The 18,954-nt window shown below is 52.8% G+C and overlaps 1 protein-coding gene across 1 annotated transcript; it reads left to right on the top strand.

The window, feature by feature from the left end:
- Nucleotides 1–2,179: 2,179 nt before the first annotated feature.
- IER5L (immediate early response 5 like) lies at nt 2,180–4,669 on the top strand. Its single transcript, XM_080927735.1, has one exon. It carries the CDS (start codon nt 2,323–2,325, stop codon nt 3,541–3,543), a length of 1,221 nt encoding a protein of 406 aa, XP_080783861.1. The 5' UTR covers nt 2,180–2,322; the 3' UTR covers nt 3,544–4,669.
- Nucleotides 4,670–18,954: the final 14,285 nt, after the last annotated feature.

Below are 18,954 nucleotides of genomic sequence, written 5' to 3'. Positions count from 1 at the left end.
TATGTGTCACAGTGCTAAGAATGACTATGAACGTAAGGAACCAAGAATATATGCCTCCCCAGGGGCTCTGGAGATTCCTGGTCCTGGGTTCTCTGCAATAAATAGATAGATAGATAGATGGATAGATGGATGGATGGATGGATGGATGGATGGATGGATGGATGGATGGATGGATAGATAGATAGATGGATGGATGGATAGATGGATAGATAGATAGATAGATAGATGGATGGATGGATGGATGGATGGATGGATGGATGGATGGGGTGGGGGTGTTAAATCATTCATCAGGAGCTGGGCCCAAGTTAGTGCACTTGGCCCCACTGACATATTTCCAAGCACTTACAAAACTGGGTTCAAATCCTGCCACCACCTCTTTCAAGTCTCGTTTCTTCAGTCAATACTGGGAAAGGTCGGCACGCATTGTGGCCGCAGACTCCTCCCATTCCAGCTCAGTCCTCCCAGCTGTGGGAGCATCCCACTCCCTTCCTGAACCTGTACACTTCCGAGATAGGTATTCAGGAGGTCTGCAGAGGCATGGCTTTATAGCCCCCAGGATTCATGAGGGTACATCCCCAGTGCCATGGCCAAAAGGATGCCAGTCAAGTGTGCTTGTTCTGAGCACCCACCTCCAACCCCACAGTGTAACCCTGGCCTCTCTGAAACAGGGTGGAGAGAGCTATTCTCACAGTTACACGTTCCCAGACGGCACAGACAGAACAGAGCACTGTGCCTGGAGCCTTTGGTCTTGGACAAAGCCTCTTTATAGCTAGTGGCTAAGCTTCCGCATCTGAAAACCTGAGCAAACTGTTCCCTGCTTTTGACACTTGCCAAAACGTAAAGAAACAATTAGCGAGTCCTTTTCTTAAGACGGCAGCCAAGGGACAGAGGTGCTGAGAGGGTCCGAAGACAGGAAGTTTCAAAAGAACCTCCACTCCCCAGCCCCACGGGTCTCATTTGCTATCAGTCATCCCCGGGGATGCTAACCCCTCAAGAGCCCAGCCCTGGACTCTTCCTAGGCCAACCTACTGACTTAGGTACGAAAAGGAACACTGCCTAGCATCTATACCCTCCCCTGCCCCTACCCTCTTACTTTCTTTAAGCTTCTCAGTTCAAAAAGAGACTCCCAAGCAACGTCTCTTTTCTGCCTGTCCCCAGTTGGTTGGTATATAACTCAGAATAAGATCATAAAAATCGAGGAGTCCTTGGCCTGGGGTTCAGGGTTGCGACCAAATCATAACAGGTTGCTCCACTTAATCAGATCTCAAGCCTGGGCTCCAAGAACCTTAGAGAGAGGAATTCAGATCTTTCTGGTAAGAGATTCAAGCTAGGCACTTGGCAACGGCTTCTATTGTCATTGATATTAAGTCAGGAAAGAGGTCACCCAAAGGAGGAGGAAGCTTGGGGCGGGTTCCCAATACCCCAACCCCCACCCCTACCCAGGCAGGCTCACGATCACAAAGCTTCTCTGCTTAGAGACCAAAACTCAAAGGGTTTTGAGTCAAACAGAAGGGGAGGCCCCTGGGCTAACACATCAGGTAATCAGGCCCCAAACCCTCTCTTCCAAGAAGGCACCCTAGTTCTCAGGTGCGCCCCACCACTACCAGCTTTTCTCGGAAGAAGGTTCAGCTCGCCCAGGTTACCCCAGCCGTGGCAGGTGGAAAAGAGGGGTCGCCGCGTGGCCCGAAACGGGGAACCGCGCGCACCTGCGGCAGGTGAGGCCCAACCATGCGGAAGGGGGCGGGGCCATCTCCGCTGCGCTCAGGTAAGCCGACCCCCAGCTCGCAAGAACCAGGTCCAGTGTAGCTACGAGTTTCGACGTGGTTCTCAAGGGGTGACCCAGAGCCAAGAGCGACTACCTCGGAGGTTCCGAGTCCCACGAGGTGCCGCGGCCCCAGGAGAACATTCGAGGCAGCGGCGGCGTTGGAGGCCCGGGGTCCGTTCGTTATTTGAATAGCACAAAGGAACCGCCTTGGTCTGATTGGCTAGCCAAGTGGCCCCGGGGCGGGCAGTGGCTGTCAGTCGGAAGGCTCTGCACGCTTCTATTGGCTAATCTACAGTAGGGCGGGGCGCTGCTGCCCAGCTAAATAGTTGGGGCCGGGGCCGGCCGAGGCTCATTGCTTTGGCGCCGTCTGGGGAGCGTGAGCCTGCGGGTGGCGCGCGACGCATGGTGGCGACTTCTCTCGGAGTGTCGCCGACCGGCCGACCGGGGCTCGGGTCCCTGTGCCCGGCGCGCCCGAGTGACCAACTGGAGACACACGCAAGCAGCAGCATTCGCAGCACCAGAGGCGGCTGCTCCGCCGCCCGCGTCTCCGCGGGAGCATGGAGTGCGCCCTGGACGCCCAGAGCCTGATCAGCATCTCCCTGCGCAAGATCCACAGCTCCCGAACCCAGCGCGGCGGCATCAAGCTGCACAAGAACCTCCTGGTGTCCTACGTGCTCCGCAACGCGCGCCAGCTCTACCTGAGCGAGCGCTACGCCGAGCTCTACCGGCGCCAGCAGCAGCAGCAACAGCAGCCGCCCCACCACCAGCACCAGCACCTCGCTTACGCGGCGCCCGGAATGCCGGCCAGCGCGGCCGACTTCGGCCCGCTCCAACTTGGCGGTGGCGGGGACGCGGAGGCGCGCGAGCCGGTCGCCCGGCACCAGCTGCACCAGCTCCACCAGCTCCACCAGCTGCACCTCCAGCAGCAGCTGCACCAACACCAGCACCCGGCGCCCAGGGGCTGCACGGCGGCGGCGCCGGTGGCAGTGGCCGGGGCGCCCGCGGGCTGCGCGGGGGCGCTCTCGGAGCTGCCCGGGTGCGCTGCGCTCCAGCCGCCGCACGGCGCGCCCCACCGCGGGCAGCACTTGGAGCCGCTGCAGCCGGGTCCTGCGCCGCTGCCGCCGCCCGCGCCCGCCGCGCTCTGCCCGCGGGACCCTCGCGTCCCGGCCGCTTGCTCTGCGCCCTCAGCGCCTACCGGGGCTTCTCCTCAGACCGTCGCTGCCTCCCCTCCGCCCGCTTCTCCAGCCCCTTCCTCATCCCCTGGCTTCTACCGGGGCGCATACCCGACCCCTTCGGACTTCGGCGTGCACTGCAGCAGCCAGACCACCGTGCTGGACCTGGACACTCACGTGGTGACCACGGTAGAAAACGGCTACTTGCACCAGGACTGCTGCGCCTCCGCCCACTGCCCCTGCTGTGGCCAGGGCGCTCCGGGACCCGGTCTGGCGTCCGCCGGTGGTTGCAAGCGCAAGTATTACCCTGGCCAGGAGGAAGAGGACGACGACGAGGAGGACGCGGGCGACCTGGGAGCCGAGCCCCCCGGGGGCACCCCATTCGCCCCCTGTAAGCGCGCCCGGTTCGAGGACTTCTGCCCGGACTCGTCCCCGGACGCGTCCAACATCTCAAACTTGATCTCCATCTTTGGCTCGGGCTTCTCGGGGCTGGTGAGCCGACAGCCGGACTCCTCGGAGCAGCCACCACCGCTCAACGGGCAGCTGTGCGCCAAGCAGGCGCTCGCCAGCCTCGGCGCCTGGACTCGAGCCATTGTCGCCTTCTAGGGACCCCCGAGGGCATGGGGACCCTGGGCCCCGCGGGGCTGGGGCCAGACAAAGACTCGGCCAAGGAGCGATAGGGAGCGAGCAGGTCCCGGCTACTCGGGGCTGAGCTGGGGGCGAGAAGAGGCTGATGTTTTATAAATTGTAAAATAAAAAAAAAAAATCTAAAAATCTTGGACTTTATTTTTGCAGAGAAAAAGCCTATTTAAGTATGCTTTGTGTTTCTCTTACTCTTTTTTCCCCCCCTTTTTATTGTACTGGTTGCAGTGGTGTTTAGCGAGGAGCCTGCCACGTGAGGCAGGGCTGCTGCCCGGAGGAGGTGCCGGGCCGCCGGGGGCGAGGCTGGGTGCCCTGGCGCGCCGGGGGCGCAACGCAGGAGGGCACGGGGCCCAGGACGCGGATTCTAATCAGTTGTCAGAGCCGGGCAGCCCGACGTTCCGCTCTCCTGAGTGCCTCTCTGGGGTAAGGAACGGGTCTTGTGAAACCCTGAGGGAAAAAAAAAAAAAACAAAGGCAAACTCTATCTCCAAAAGGGACGTTTCGGTCACATTTCCTCTCTGGGGGCGGCCTCCAAAGTTCTCAAAATGAGAAGGCAGAAATGAAAACACTTCAACTTTTTTTTTCTTTTCTTGCCGGGTTGGGCGTCTAGAACCCCTCCTCTCCCCGCCCCTCTGGCTCCCTCCTCCTCCCCCTCCTCCACCCGCCTCGCGGACTCGGGCGGGGGTTGGGGGGGGGAGACACCCTGACACTCAGCACAGTTGGGAAAGGAGTGGAGGGCGAGCAGGGCGAACTACATCTCCCATCATGCCCAGCACTGCGGTCCTCTCTAAACAAAAAAGGAAGTCGATTCCTTCACCTGGATCCCCGGGGGAGGGAGGGGCCCGGACCGCCGACTGCGCTGGAGACTTTCGCTTAGCTCCTGGTCAGCTGTAGTGTTTGTGCGCGCTTCTAAGTTACCTTGTCGTGCTTCAGCCTTTGGTCCCATCTCATGAAACCAGCATTGTTCAAGCCTGTGAAAACCCTGTCTGCGTCCTCAGCTCGATAGATTTTGTTTAATTTAAAAGCCTTTTGTTGTGAGAAGGTGAGGTTCGCCTAGTGCCCCTCTGGGTCTCTGCCATCAACACCCTAGGGACTCCAAAACAAGTTGCCAACCTTGCCTTCCCAGCCCTTCTTCCTCCTGTATTTTTGTGCATACTGAATTGTATCTCACCGGGTAAAACTGTTCAGGTTATTTGTTTAAATTTATAATCTTAATAAAAAGTCGATTGTAGAGTGTATGGTGGTTCTTTGCTTTCACATGGGCCTAGAAGTGAGAAAATAAACACACACACACAAGCAAACTCCGGCTTTCCAGGGCCGTAGCGGGCCAGATCTGCTCACATCCGCAGGGCCAGGTGGGGAGTCGGTGTGTGTGTTCTAAGGGGTGTGTATTCTGGGGGTGGAGGCCGGTGCTACAGGTCTTTCACTGCCTACGCCCTCCTCACCTGCGGGTCTTGCCCCCTTGGGAACTCGCTGCCCCGGGTCTCCAGCAGGAAGCTGAGCCAGCCTCCAACATTTTTCCCTACACCACCAGGATTGCAGGGGCCTAGTTGGCTTCTAGTCTCTGCAGCAGGGAGACTTCTGGGCCACCCACACTCCCTGCCCCGCTTCTACAACCGCACGTCCGCATGTCTCAAGCAAGCAACTTGAGGAAGTTTTTTCCTTTCCTTGTTTTTTTTTTCCTTTTTTTTTTTTTTTTTCTTTCTTTCTTTTTTTTTTTTAAAGTTGAGTTTGTTATCACTGCTCTGTGCCACTTGGTGGTGTGCTGGCGGCGTCTCCCTCCCTCCGCGCCCCTCCCCTCTCCTTTTCTGCTCTCTCCCGCCCTCCTCTCTTCCCTCTTCTGTGGATGGAGCAGGAAGGCTCCAGGCGCGCGCTCCCCTCTGACCACCTACGGAATGACCTCAGAGTGGGAGAATGTGCCAAGGCACCGAAGGAAGCTCGGGTTCTTCCCACTGGATCTAAATTCACATCTGGAGCCGCGGCTCCGACCCCAGGGCACACGGGTGGTTCCAGCCTTGCCAAGGGGATAGGAAAGAACTAGGGAGGCGTGGAGGGCGGTGGGGTAAGAGAAAACGGCAGCCTTTGCTGTTTTGAGGTAGCATCTCTCGCGATGTCTCTCGTCTCTGGCTAAAGATCTCTCGCTCTCACTGGCTGGCCCCTGTGCTCCCCTTCTCTGCGCAAAAGCTCCCAGCCACTGGGCCGGCGACTCACGCCGCCCCACCCCATTAGCCACGCTGGGCGAGAGGAGGCGCTGTCGCCCAGCGCCCCAAGCCCAGACGAGAGGCGGATGCTATTCACTGTCGGGGGTGGGGGGGGCTGCTCGGCTCTGGATCTAGCTGTCGCGCGTGGCGAAGTTCTTGGGGACACTCCAAAACGCGGGGGCGGGGAGGTCGCGAAGGTCCGCGATCCAGGTTGGGTAAGAGCATGTATGCTTTGGAGGTGTGAGTTACCGGGAGAAAAGACACCTTCATCTCACCCACACACCCAAAGACTGTGCTCTCGGCCTCCCATGGGGAGAGACTGGAGCTAAGGAGGGGGTGCATCTTCCCCCCCCTCCCCATTTCCCTCTGCAAGTCCAAGGAAATAGCTGTTGGATGCAGTTTTGAGTCAATCCAAGCCAGTTGCCACGGCTCCCCCTAGCGCCAATTGGAAGGCGCTGCAGCGTGTGCGGCTGGGAGTGGGCGAGGCGCAGCCGGGGGCGGCCGGGCTGCTGGGGGGAGGTTCCACACGCACCCGCGGCCTAGCGTCGCGTCCCCACCCAGCCCTGGTCTGAGAAGGGACCCTGAGCCCCTAGCTTTCCCACTTCAGGTCCGCGTGGAGGAGAACACATGGTGGGATGCCTTTGTTGGGAACGTGGAGCTGGGCTCAGCGAGACTCCCTGTGAGGAGGAGCTTGGGACCTTCGCCTCTATCCTTGGGACCCTTGTGGTGAAGACGTGGGTGGGGGTGTTTGGGTGCTAGATAAAAGCTCTGAGATCAACAAGACTACAGACTAGGGTTCTTTCCTCCCTACCCGCGCAGCTTTAGCTCAGGGCATATTGGGGACATTGGGATCTAGTGAAATTGGGAGTTGGGGGAAGATCTCAGGGGGCCGCACAAGAGAGGACCCCCAGCTCCACTTTCAGGGCCCCGGGACTCTGAGCAATGACACAAAGGGTTGAGGGCCCACTCTACGGGGGACACAAACATCCCCCCTGAAATAAACAACGGCCAGTCACGGAGTCCAGATACTAAGGACAGGCACCATATTGAGGACCACACCCACCCTCCAACTGCCTCCAACATGTGAATCTCCAAGCTCCTCCTCTCCTCACCCCACTCACAGCCCCTGGAGCTTCCTGTGAAGTATACAACGTGGCAGCCCAGAACTCCCCTGGAGAGACTGATGCTCCACAGACGTAACACCGACAGAAACACTGGGGGGAGAGGTGGGGCTGTTGAGCCATGAGAGCCCTAGGCATGGGGTGACCAGCATGGAGTCACCAGGTGCCCTCCGGCAAGACCAAGGCTGAAGGGGAACTAGAAGAAACTGAGGGCTCTGCATGGTTGGCAGAGACAAGAGGCTCGGCCCCAGGTCATCCTCAGCTAATCGAATCTCCCCCAACATAAAACATACATCCCAAGGCAGGCTGCCTCTGATGCTGGGGAGCGGCTAAGCCATTCTCTAGCTGTGCTTGGAGCTCGATGCCAAGATGACAGCTCTAGATCCTCACAGAGCTTTGAGCTGCCCTCCAGAGAAGAGTGCGGCTGGGGGTGCTCTAAACTCCCGGGAGGGCCACTGGGAAGAGAAACAGGATACACACCAAGTGCTGTGTCTTACTCTCTGTCCACTGGACCCACAGCTACAAAGAGTGTTCTGGTTGCTTATCCCCGGGAAAGCTTTCTCAACACCACCAAAGCAATAAATAGCCAGAACAGCAAATGCCTCCGTGGATTACTAATTTCAACTCCCCAGTCACTCTCAGAGGTGGATCCAGCCTTTTGGAAAGGAAATCCTAGTCCAAGGTCTCAGCATTTGGTACCCAGCCTCTACCTGTTGGGGCTCCCAGTCAGGTAGGGAGGGTAGTTGTAGCCTCTGACAGGAGCTGGCAGTTGATCTGGATGTGGCGTACATGGCCGGATTGAGAATTCACAGTTGAATGTGTACTAGGCTGCAGCATCCAGTCATATCAGAGCTGGCAGGTTAGAAGCCACATCCAGTGCTTCCTTCTGGAGGGTACAGGACAAAGGCGGAGAAGACAGAGTCGTGCCCCGATTCACCCTTCACGACTCTCCTATTCCTGTGTCCTTTAAGACTTTATGTACGTGACAGCTTGGGCAATAGGAATTGTGGCACTGAACCATGGGTGGCCAGGGATGCCACTGGTTTCAGGGCCTGTGCAGGGCCACTTGAGGACCTGGGTGCCACTCTTCCTGCAGCCCAGATTCCTGCTGCAGATGAAGGCAGCTCTGGTCTCCTCTCTCACAGACTGGCTACCGGAAAGGGACCACCTTCTTTACTAACTCAAAAAATTCCAGAGAAAGACTGTTAGGTTTTGAAACGGTGGCCAAGCCTGACAGTGGTTGAGGGTTGTCACTGGGAGCGCGTGAGCAGGAAAGTCTTTTCTCAGAAAAGGGGGCACCTGCTAAATGCAGTGCAGAAGCTGCCTCCAGAGACTGGGGGGGGGGGGTGAGGCACTCAGGGCTAAGGAGGGATTTCCTGATGGATTTGGTAAGACTTGGAGCCTGTGCACGGCCACTTGGGGACCTGGGTGACAAGAAATGGTCAACACAACTCTGGAGAAGGTGACCTGCTCTTGGCATGGGACCATATGGTACCTTCCTGATTCGCCACTCAGGAATGACCAAAGGAAGGAAAATGGCATGTCCAACACAGGGGCTGGGTTCTCCTAGTAGTCAGGAGACCCATAAGGGTCACTCCTAGTGGACTGGGGACAAGGACATTACTTGCAAGAAAGCCATAGAGGGAGCTCATGTAAAGGCCTTGAAGATTTTAGACAGAAATGAAAAGGGCTTTGACAGGTAGCCAGGGATGTCAGCCAGCAGGCCAAAAAGAAGAGGGACCCTGGAAGGCCAACATGGCCTCCTGGAGGGGCCCAGGGACATCTGCAACACAGGCAGTACCACCTAGTCACCTGTTCACATAAGCAAGGCTGAGTAAGTCCTTAAGACTTGTGAGCACAGTAGGCAGGGAGGCTTGAAGGTGACCTTGATCCTGTGTACTTTCGGGATCATCTCTGTAGCCCCTGAATTTCTACAATAAGCATGTTTTATATTGAAGGAAAAAATGAATAGTGTAGGGTAGCAGGCACTGCTGTTAATGCAGATGAGCTGCCCAGCAGAGCCCCCCCATCCCGGCCCCCCGCAGGCATGTCCGGTCCAGTCTGCTGGGGGAAAGAAACAGCAGAACCTTTCGGTTTTCTGGTGCTGGGGGTGGAACCTGGGGCCTCCTGTGTGCTCAGGAAGACACTAGTGCCAAGCGCTCCCCTTCTCACTCCTGCCCAGACCTCTGTTACTGTTGGATGAAATATGAGACAATATAAGTTTGTGTCAGGGGTGTGTAGTTGGTGGAGGTGTATGCACAAGGCCCTGGGTTTGATCAGTAGCTCTGAAAATAAACAACAAATGGCTGAAGAGATGGTTTCTCAGTTAAAAGCGTTTGCTACTCTTGCAGAGGATCTGGGTTTGGCTCCCACCCTGATGATCCACAAATTGTCTTTGACTCCAGTTCTAGATCTGAAGCCCACCCCTGGCCTTTGTGTGTGGCAAGCATGCACACAGTGCACATACATACATGTAACCACACAATTAGAGAAATAAAATAAACAAACGGAGTCGGGCAGAGTGGCACACAGCTTTAATTCCCACACTAGGGAGGCGGAGGTAAGTTTTAGGTCAGCTTGGCCTACATAGCAGGCACCAGGCCAACCTATCTGAAACCCTATCTCAGGGGGTAGGAGAAAAACATTTATTTCTGGCCATGGTGGCACACACCTTCAATCCCAGCACTTAGGAGGCAGAGACAGGCAGATCTTGAGTTCCAGGACAGCCAGGGCTACACAGGGAAACCCTGTCTTTAAAAACACACACACACACACATTTATATATATATTTCTAGCCTACCAACACTTGGGAGGCAGAGGCAGTAGAATCTTTGTGACTTAGGAGTCCATCTTGGTCAACCTAGAAAGTTCTCAGGACAACCACGGCCACACAGTGAGACCCTGTCTCCAAAAAGAGATATGGCTTAGCAGTTAAGAGCATATATTGCTCTTGCAGAATACCTGAGTTTGGTTCCCAGCACACAAACGTGACTCACAACCATCTGTAACTCCAGTTCAGAGGATCTTCTGTCCTCTGGCCCTTCACTGGCACTAAACATACACAGTGTGTGAACATACACACATACACACACACAAAGAAAACATTTTTGTGCACCTGAGTGTTTTGCCTGTACCATGTGTGCCTGGTACCCATGGAGGCCAGAAGGGGACCCGTTGTCCAGCTCCTCCCCTCCAAAAATCGTTTAAAAATAAGTAAAACCTACAAGCTTATCTTGTTGGTGACATGGAGCCTGCAGAGACCTGTCTGTGGGGAATGTGCACGCTCATGTGGCAGCCTGAGGTTGGCACTATGTGTCTTCACCAACTATTCTTCACCATATTTCCGGAAACAGGGTAGCCCTCCCTGGAGCTGGCCTCATCCTCCCCCTCTCCCATAAGGCTGATCTGCCCCACCTACAGTGCTGGGGTGACAAGCTAGGTACCCAAACTTATATGGATGTTGGGATCCAAAATCAGGTTCTGTTCATAGCACTTTCATAATGGAGTGATATCCCCACCCCAGGAGGGACCCTCCTCATTGTCACCTCGAAGCCCCATCCTAGTCCTAGCTGCCAGGAGTGCTGTTACTTGGTGCCCTGAGGTAGGTGTTGGAGAGAGGGGTTTTTTGGGAACATGACAGAAGCCATGAGAAAGCCACTAAGATGAGTAGGAGGAGCTATGGACCAGGTGTATAGAAACTTGGGGGAGGTTCTGGAAAACCTGAACATCTATCTACCTTGTCACCTACTAGGGGCCACTTTCCTTCCCTTACTCATCCATGTTGTCTATCTGTAAAGCTATAGAGAGAGGAACCCAGGCAGCTTTGACTCTGGTGTTTTAGAAAAAAAAAAAAAAAAAAAAAAAAACTACAGCTTCCAACTTTCTGATGATTTAAGGCTTTGTGCCCATGGACTTAGAAACACAGAGACAGCAACAGCATATCCCAAAGGTACTTCACCTAGAGCAGGGGCAGCTGGCTATAATGCACACTCAATTAATGAACACTCATTCATTCATCTGCCAAACACTGGACTAGAAATCAGGCATAAGGCAGACACTCGGGCTCTGCCTCGGAGAACCTGAAGTCTAGTGGAGATGGAAGACAAGAAGTAAACAAAGAAACTGTTAAGCACGTATTACAGCAAATGAAATCAGAGCTTTGGGCTGTTTGGAGGAGGTGGATCATGATGGTCATGATCATGACCTAAGCAGATCAGCATATTAGCTAGAGCTGAACAGGCTGCCGTAAGCAATTCATCCCTAATCCAAGAGATCTGACAAGGACAGGGTTAGTCTTATTTTTATTTACATACTTGTGTGTATGTATGCATAGGGGTGCAAATGCCGTGACACCCATGTAGAGATCATAGGACAACTTGAAGAAGCAGGTTCTCTCCTTCCACCATGTGCATCCCATAGACCAAACTCAGATTGTTGAGACTTTACCAGACGAGTTATCCAGATATACTGGAGGTTTATTTGTTGACTATGCAACGTCCAGCTAAAGCAGACATCTCTCAAAGTGACTCCGGGTTTCCAATTGCTTCTGTCTCAACACTGCCACAGCCACCGTGGTGGAAAATGGAAGTAGAGCCCTGTGTAGGTTCTGTCTACCTCAGTCTGACAGTGACTCACCTCATCTACACTCCTAGCCATTGGTCAGAATTAGTCTTGTGCCTCTGCCTACCCCAGAGAGGACTAGGAGAGAGATGCAGAGTTTGTGGTCAGCTTTAGGAATCTCTATCACACCAGCAGATGGTGGAAGGGCATCCAAGGCAGGGCTGACAGAGAGGGAAAAAAGATGGCCCTCAGAACTGCACTGCCTCGTGGGCAGGAGTTGATTGACAGGTGAGGGTCCCTGATGTCAGGGATGGGTCTGGATAAAAGTGTCAACCATCAACTGTAGAAGCCCAATTCAGGACATGAAATCTCTTTTACTGGAGGGGAGGGAGGACCCATCACAGCTAGCCTTGAGCCTCAGTTCTGCCTGCCTCTGGTGGGTTGGGGGGTAGGGGGAACCATTGGTCTGGTATTTCTGAGCTTGCTTTTCTTACACAGCACCAGCTGACTGTAGGGACCCAGCAGTGCCAGGCATGCAGGTAGCAGTCAGGAATAGCAACAATTCTTGGTTACAGGAGGCTCTTTTCTTCCCCTGGGCCAGTGGGAGGGGCTGAGGATGAGCTCGGAGCCAGTGGTCTGGGCAGCTGCTCCAACCAGTTTTCCTGGTTGTACCTGGAGGGCTGGGGCTCCACAAAAATCCTGTCTGTTGCTTTTCCTGTTAGACTGAGACTGACACCCCATCTCAGCGACCCTTAGAGGGGGGGAAGGGGTGGTCCTGGCTGTGTGCCGGATTCCTACTAGTGAAAGCCACATTCAAATATGTTTAGTGACTGATGACAAAACAGCCACCCGCTATAGGGTGCCAGCCCCAAATCCAGGCCAGTGGCTCCCGGTCACTCTTGAGCCACACTGGGGATCCACCAAGCTGTTTATAGTAGGCGGCAGTAAGTGATTTACCTTTCCAGTCTCCTGTCCTTTGTCCACAAAACCAGAATGCATACATGCAGTGAGTCCTGCACAGCAGAGTTTTACACACCATGGGGTGCCTGCTCAGAGAGACCACCATTTGGGGAGTCATCTCTCCCTGGGTTGTCACTCTCCTGAAAAATCAAGTCTTTCTCCTGAGGCTGCCCTGTTATTAAGAAACTTAAAAACTGTGGATTAAGGAACAGAAACATTTCCGGGAGGGCCCCCCAGCTCTGCCCTCTTGTCTGCTCAGACACACAGTGGGCTGGTTTGTCATTTCTGCAGTCACAGTTTGCCTGATGGCTTTGCTTTTATTTGTTGTCTGATTTGGGCAGAGGGAGTGTCTCACTATGTAACCCAGACTAGCATCAAACTTGATCTTTCTGCCTCTACCTCTCAAGTCCTAAGATTACAAGTATTCACCACCACACCTGGCTTAGTATGTACTTATAACTTTTTTTAATATTTATCTATTTATACATATGAGTGCTCTATTTGCATGTCTGCCTGCATGACAGAAGAGGGCATCAGATCCCATTACAGATGGTTGTGAACCACTCTGTGGTTCCTGGGATTTGAACTCGGGTCTTTTGGAAGAATAGCCAGTGCTCTTAGCCTCTGAGCCATCTGTGCAGCCCAGCACACACGTTTTAAAAAAGTTAAGGGTGGGTGTTCAAATAGAAAACCCTGTGACCCCAACAATACAAATAAAATCATCTTCAGATTATAACTTAAAGATAAAAAGGCTGTATCTTTTTATAAAGCATCAAGAGACCTAGGGATCTCTGGTGCTTGTTGTGCTAACAGCCAACGTTGTCTTAGTAACAGGAGATGTAGCTCAGTGGTTAGCATGCTTGCTTAGCATCCACAAGGCCTTCCTTTGATCCCCAATACTGTGGTGATGTACATGGAATCCCAGAACTTAGAAGCTGGAGACAGGAGTGTCAGAAGTTCAAGGTCATCACCAGCTACATAACAAGTTTGAAGCTAGCTAGCCTAGAACACTTGAGAAGCTGAGCTGTTTGGTTTGGTTCTTTTTGGGGGGGGGGGTGAGCAGGGTCTGTGCTGTGCCCACAGAAGCTGGATCCCCTGGTGTGGGTAATTTTGAGCCTCCCCAGCGTGGACGCTAAGAACTGAATCAGGGCCGTCCATAGGAGCAGCACACATACACCCTTACCCACTGCATCATCTCTCCACCTTTTTATATGTGAGTACACTGTTGCTGTCCTCAGACACACCAGAAGAGGGCATCACATCCCATTACAGATGGTTGTGAGCCACCATGTGGTTGCTGGGATTTGAACTCAGGACCTTTGGAAGAGTAGTTAGTGCTCTTAACCGCTGAGCCATCTCTACAGCACCCATCTCTCCAGTTCTTAATTCTGTCTTTACAAAAGAGATTTCATACCTGGTGGCGGTGCATGCCTTTAATCCTAGCGCTCAGGAGGCAGAGGTAGGCAGATCTCTGAGTTTGAGGCCAACTTGGTCTATAGATGAAATTCCAGGATAGCCAGCGGTACACAGAGAAACACTGTGTTTCAAAATAAACAACAACAGAATAAAACAAACACAAAGAACATTTCAACCATGTACAGTGGTACACATCTTTAATTTTAGCACTTGAGAGGTTGTGGTGGGTGGGTATCTGTGAGTCTGAGGCCAACCTGATCTATATAGTAAGTTCCAGGACAGCAAGGAAAAGGTATGTTGGATTTCAGAGCTGAGATGGCTCAAAGGTACCTGAGTTCAACTTCCACGACCTAGAGACCAGGGAGAGAGACCTGATTCCTGCAAATTTTTTGCCTCCACATACAGTCTCTGGAAGGCATGTGCTTATAAACACACACCAAATAAAAATAGTGTAATGTCTAAAAAAAGAAATGTAAAAGGCAGCCAGAAAGATAGCTCAGAGGTCAAAAGCACGTACAGTTGTAGCAGAGGACCTGAGTTCAGTTCCCAGCCCCAGCATAAGGGCCTGTAACTTCAGGAGCCCATGCCTTTTGGCCTCCTCCAGCAGGAATGTCTGCAAGGACTCATTGTACATGCACACAATGCACACACATGCACACACATGCACACACATGCACACACACAAAGCCTTAGAATAATTTTTTGTCAAGGTGTGTGATTGCTGCCTGACTGAACAGACTATCCATTTCAGGGTGTCTTAAAGCAGAAGCAGCTGTCTTGGGTAACCAAGAGCCTGAGACTGGACAGGGCAAGGGTCTAGGAAAAGCCAAATCTTCTTTTAGTTAAAAATGAAACAAACAAGTTAATGCTGTGGTACCCACAGACAGTGCCGATTTCAGTCCTGAGAGCCTTCTTGCAGTAGACAGGAACTAACAGATTCCGGAGCTCTAGGTCCCCCGGCTGGGCTTAGGGAGCCAGATGGAAGAGAGGCAGAGGGAGGAGATGACTCTGAGAAAGCTGTCCTCCAGACACAACAGGACTGATGTCCTTTTGTCACAGCGTGGCAGCATGTGCAAGCCTGCACAAGTTCAAGCCAGATAGGGCCCCCGGTCTGGAGATGAACTCAAGCTCCCATCCCTACCCAAAAAACTAGCAGCAACTGAGACCAGCTTGCAAAGGGAAATAGTTTTCTCCAATACTCATTGTTTATATTAACACTTCAGGACAGGCCCCTGGGCCAGGAGTAGTTAAAACAAAACAAACTCAATGGTATTTTTGTACACCTTCTTTTTTTCTTTTTTGTCTCAAATTGCTTTGTATGGGCATTTTACATTTTTGTCTACTGGTTGTTTGCTTGTATATTTTTGTGTGTTAGTTTCTTGGTTTCTTTGTTTTGGGGCATTTTTTGTTTTGTTGAGACGGCTTCTCTGTGTTCCCCATGCAGGTGTTGGTGCACAGGCCTTTAACCCCAGCACTCAGGAACCAGAGGGAGGCGGGTCTCTGAGTTCCAGGACAGCCAGGGCTCTATAGAGAGACCTTGTCTCAAAATAAAATAAAAATATAGCTGCTCCCCTTTACTCCCTATCTAGGCCCTGCCACTCCCACATCCACCCGTCTAGCTTCCCACCCTAACCCTGAATTTTCTAGTGAGTTTCCCTGGGCAGAACAGTGAAGAACCCAGAGCCTCAGCGTGATCGACAAGCACCCTTCCTCTGGTTTTCTCCTTAGCTCTGTTTAGTGTGTGTGTTTGGTGTGTGTCTATGCAACGTGTGAATGCAGCATGGGCTTCAGCCAGGAGTGTCAGATCCTCTCGAACTGGAGTTAACGTTTGAGCCGCCACGCTAGTGCCGGTAACTAAACTTTGACCTCTGCAAGAGCAGCCAGCACACTCAAGCAACTGAGCTATCTGCTCAGCTCTATTTCTGAGAAGGTTCTGTCATATACCCTAGGCTGAGCTAGAATCCACAGCATTCCCCTGCTTCTGAGAAAACAAGAGCTACAGCTCTGTGCTGCAAGGATCACCGGTGTTCCTGAGTACTCAGGGCCCTGTTTCCGTCAGTCCCACGTACCTTCCAGAGTCACAAAGACAAGCACCTGTCCCTCCACCGACACGGCAGCCAGGGGAGAACCTGAATGAGAGGGAACTGAGCTTTTCTTTGTTCTAGAAAGAAACCTGGCCTCAGAGAGCTGACTACAGGACAAGGGGAGCTGTGAAAAGTGGGCTTGAGTCAGGAAAGGAACCCAAAGCCAGGCATGTAAAGCTTCAGCACTCAGGACACTGAGGCAGGAGGATAATGAGTTTCTGGACAGCTTAGGCTGCATATGCAGACAAGCCTCAAAAAGAAAAAAGAAAAAAAAGGAAGGCAGGCAGGTAGGAAGGAGTAACTGAGTCAGGCCGGGCATCTCTGGCTCACTGTGGTCTGGCACTGGCCAAGCAGTTTGGAAAACTAGCTTCTCAGCAGGGATATGAGGCCCACCAGTCAGCTAAGTACAACTGGACACGTGATGTCACCGGCTCATGGATGTCTTGGTACTTCACTCTCTTCTGCCTTTTGTTTTTTTGCCAGAAGCAATACCAGCGTACAGCACTTCACCACCGGTCAACGCTCTGTGGTTCCCATCTAAAAACCATTGATCCAAGTTTTGAACTTGTGCTTTATTAATGAAGCCTAGGACAGTTGGAGTAGTTGCTCAGGTAGTATATTGCTTGCAGAGTGCACGGAAGCCCTGGGTCTTGTCCCTAACACCTTGTGAAAACAGGTTTGGTGGGCATACCTGTGATCCCAGACCTCAGGAGGTGAAAGCAGGAAGGTTTGGAGTTCAACTGTGTCATTTTTGGCTACATTGTAAGTTTGAGGTCAGCCTGAGCTACATAAGACCCTGTCTCAAATGTATGTATTTGGCACTGGCCACTGCGCTGAAGCAGCCACACAGAGCTGACCTGGTGGCCAGCCAGGCTGTATCTACACATGGCAAGAGCCTCCTACTCTCCTCTGGCCTGGTACTGAGGTCCTCAGCAGCACTTTCCTGTGGTAAGCTGGTTGGTATGTGTAGGAAGAGGAGGTTCTGGGGCTTAGGACTTCGGCCTGGGGGTGCTCTCTTTCTGTAAGCTGGCTGGTGTTTGTCTGTTCAGGTCAGCCTTAGCACAGGCTCAAAATACAAACTGTATCATTTCTGTGATCCCATGTGAGCATTCAAGCGAACCGGGTGCTTCATATCTGTATGTGACGCTGGTGGCACACAGTCGATGCTTAAGCTGCACAGATGACACTCGCGCTTGTTTTTGTCTTATTTACAGTGACATTGAACATTCCATTTAAAACACCATAAGGATCCTTTTGCTTTCTGAGTCCCCACCTCAGCTTTGCAGAGTCTTTGTATCTGGGTGTCTTTTACACGTGTTTTGTCACCCCCAATAAATGTAAAAGCATCATGACAAGTTTTGAGGGAGAGCTCCACACATCACACCTCTGGCCCTGCCCCTGGTATCTCCAGCAAGTCCCCAACTCAGATCCCTAGCAAAGGGGATAGCCAATGACACTCAGTGGTACAGCCTGGGCCACATTTTTAACCCTGTACCAACCATAGTAGGTGGGAAGGCCAGGTCCTGCTGAGGTCTGAGCAAATGAACGGCCCTAAGTCTAGGAGGCTGATGAATCCTATCTTTGCTCCTTTTACTGGATTCTCTGGGAAAGAGAGAAGGGTCTGCAGAGCAACAAATCTCACAGTCTATCTTTGACTCCCCTCACGTTCAGCTGTAAACTGAAAAGATCTGTGTTGAAAAGACTTAAGGGGCCGGAGAAACCATCAGTCTCTCCTTCAGCTCAGGGTGTGAAAGTCAGAAGTGGGTCAGGCTGGCAGACAGTGGAGACCCAACAATGGGGGCTGAGCTGACCACAGTGCAGGTGAGAGAGAGGCAGGCAGATCTGGTTTATAATTTGAAGGAAAGCAAGTAGGGCTTGCTCAGGAGCTGCATTTCTGAGGTGGAGGAAATGAAGGTATTACCTGGATTTAGGCCTGCTAGGAGATACACACACACACACACACACACACACACACACACACACACACACACGACACATCTAGAAGTGTATTGCACATGCAGGCCCAAGAGTTACAGACCAGCCAGGCCTCACCCCAACATAGCAAGAGCAGCTGGAGGCCCCAGACAGCAACTGGTGTGCCCAGTGCCACCTCCGTCACCTCTAAGGGGTGACTCTCTGCTTGTTGTGGGGAATCACATGAGGGCACAGAAGCACCTTTGTCAGCAAGAGTCATCATGGCCATAGCTGCAATCTTGCTGCTCTGTCATCTCCACAGCCCAGCGCCTGCCTCCTTTGGTGCCTCTCTGCCAGGACCAGTCTGCAAAGATGGCTTTTGAAGCAGAAAAAAGGGGCTGCTGACCCCCAGGACAGGACAGGCCAGTCAGCACCCTGCCAGCTGCCTTGGTCTCTTCTCTGAGACATGTGGACACTTTTGAACACTTAGCTCTACATCTGATATGCAGGCTCAGTTCAGGAACCAGCAGCAGCTCTTGACAAGTGCCCAGGTTTGGTGGCTCATGTGTACTGTCCCTCAAGGCTCAGGAAGGAAAATTTCCCTGAGTTCTAGGTAGGGCTGGGCTACAGAGAACCTGTCTCCAAAACCCAAAATAAACAAAACAAGAAGCCCCCAGAGACCAAAATTAGCTTCCAGAACCAGAGCAGAGTCTGGGCAGGAGCTGCTCCAGACAGGACTTGTTCATCAGGGAGGAGCCACAAGCCAACCTCGCCCAGATGGGATGGCAAGCCTGTAATCTACAGTCAGCAAGAGCCTTCCCATGGGATTTTCACTAGGACCACAGGGAGGCCATCTAGTTCTGTAGTGTCCACAGCTCTCAAACACATTCCCATGTCCCCAGAAGGTCTCAAAGGAAGGAAGCATGCTTGCAATCTGCATCCTCCTCAGAGCTTCACAAGAACAAGCACAGAATAAGCACTCTGTTCTTATCCCTGTGTGGCTCCCCATATGCTCACCTCGGCCTAGAAAGGTGAAGTGAGACCCTACCAGCCAAGCCCCCATAAGGACATGTTTACTTACCCACTTATACATGAGGAAGCCAGGGCTCTGAGTGATTAA

Source organism: Micromys minutus (assembly GCF_963924665.1).
Source record: "Micromys minutus genome assembly, chromosome: 13".
NCBI lineage: Eukaryota > Metazoa > Chordata > Mammalia > Rodentia > Muridae > Micromys > Micromys minutus.
This window is presented reverse-complemented; position numbering and strand designations above follow the sequence as displayed.